Below are 1,641 nucleotides of genomic sequence, written 5' to 3' on the forward strand. Positions count from 1 at the left end.
CAGTTTCAAAAACACACTTGAAATTGCAGTGTACAGAAAACTGGAAGTTCAGTACGGGAACTGGACCTGGGCTCTGAGAAAAAACATATTGACCATTGAAAACCAGCTGTACAACAGAATTGAAAATGGAAAACTTGACAAGATTGAGCTCAGTTATCTTTTTAAAGAAATGAGCAAGACATATGGAGAAATCAAAAAAGAAATTACAACTTACTTTGATGATGACAGAGACAAAGAAATGTTGGTTCAGTGGCGAGGCACATTTGAAAGCAAAATCAAGGAGTTTCATGATGAACAGGTGAGAGGAGTGAAAAGAAAACTGGATGAAGTTATCCAGCAGAAGAAGGCTTGTAAAAAGCTTGATGATCAGAAGACAGAGTTTGAGAACAAGCTGCTACAGAAGAGCAAAGAACTCGCTCATCAGTTAAAAGACAAGACACAAGATGAAGAGGAACTTAAACAGCAGTTTGACTCTGTTTGGAGAGACTGGGTGAGAGAACTAACTGCAGATACAAAACCTATTGAAGACATCAACTTGGAGGAAGATCAGTCAACTATCCTTCAAGAGCTTGGTATTGAATGGGCTCTTATTGATGAATCCAAAATCAGTGGCAGATACAAAAACATATCAGGGGTTGGTGATTACTTTGATTATGTGGCACTCACCAAGTATCAGGAGCTTTGTGACGAAAGCCAACAATCAGAAGATGAGAAGAGGGTAAACAAGAACACAAAAGTGCAAGGAGGATATTCATGGAGAACTCAATGGCTGTCTTTTAAAACATTGTTTAGATTTGCGTCAACACAACAAAAAGAATTACATACATCAAGCAATTCTTTACCATATGAAGACCAAAAATGCTTCAGATCCCTCATTGACGAAGTTGAAGAACAGACTTTTGATATAATCAAGAACAAACCTGTAGCTACAAGAGGCTACAGATCAACTTACTTGCAAGAAGTTGCCAAAAATGTCAAAGAGAAAGTGACAGAATTTGAATCAGAGAGGAAATTTGCTCTGAAGAGGGAGTTTACAGTTGAACTCTTACTGTATGTGTTTGACATAGCAGGGACTTCGCTTTCAGAGTCCCATGAGAAATTCAAGAAGAAGAATGATGCACGTACTCATTTAGAAAGCAAGAGGGATCAATATTACAACATTTTCAGAAGCTTCTGTAAAGGAAACTCTTCTGCTGTTGTACTCGGAGAACTGATCTGTGGAAAACTGAAGGTTTCCACTATTGAGGCTGTCTGTAAAAAGACTGTCATTGATCTAGCTGGAGAGATGAAGTGCAGTTTCCCAGCATTCAATGGGAACAGACTGAACCTGGAGAAACATGTGTTGAAGTCACTGGCAGAGAAAGAGGACTTCAATGGTTTCATGACCTACATCCGACACCCAAGGAAACATGTGGAGAGGTTTATAAAAGAGGAAGTAGAGAAATACATCTTCACATCACACAAAGATAAAGCATGGGATATACTCAAGAAAAATGTTGAAGACATGAAACAACATGTGAGTCAGGCTTTATTTACTGCAACATCAAAAGTTAAGACCCAGAGAGGAGACACAGACATGTGGCTGGAAGAATTGTCCAGTTCGCTGAAAGATGAGTTGACATTTGATGCCGTTTGTTCTCA

The 1,641-nt window shown here is 38.9% G+C and overlaps 1 protein-coding gene across 1 annotated transcript; it reads left to right on the forward strand.

Moving 5' to 3' along the window:
- Positions 1–169: 169 nt before the first annotated feature.
- LOC111237303 (interferon-induced very large GTPase 1-like) lies at positions 170–1,636 on the forward strand (the record flags this gene model as incomplete). Its single annotated transcript, XM_022766343.1, has 1 exon — positions 170–1,636. A coding segment is annotated over exon 1 (1,467 nt), but the record flags the coding sequence as incomplete, so codon positions are not given.
- Between the last annotated feature and the right edge of the window lie 5 nt (positions 1,637–1,641).

Source organism: Seriola dumerili, unplaced genomic scaffold (genome assembly GCF_002260705.1).
Source record: "Seriola dumerili isolate Sdu_G_001 unplaced genomic scaffold, Sdu_1.0 BDQW01000832.1, whole genome shotgun sequence".
In the NCBI taxonomy this organism is placed as follows: Eukaryota; Metazoa; Chordata; class Actinopteri; order Carangiformes; family Carangidae; genus Seriola; species Seriola dumerili.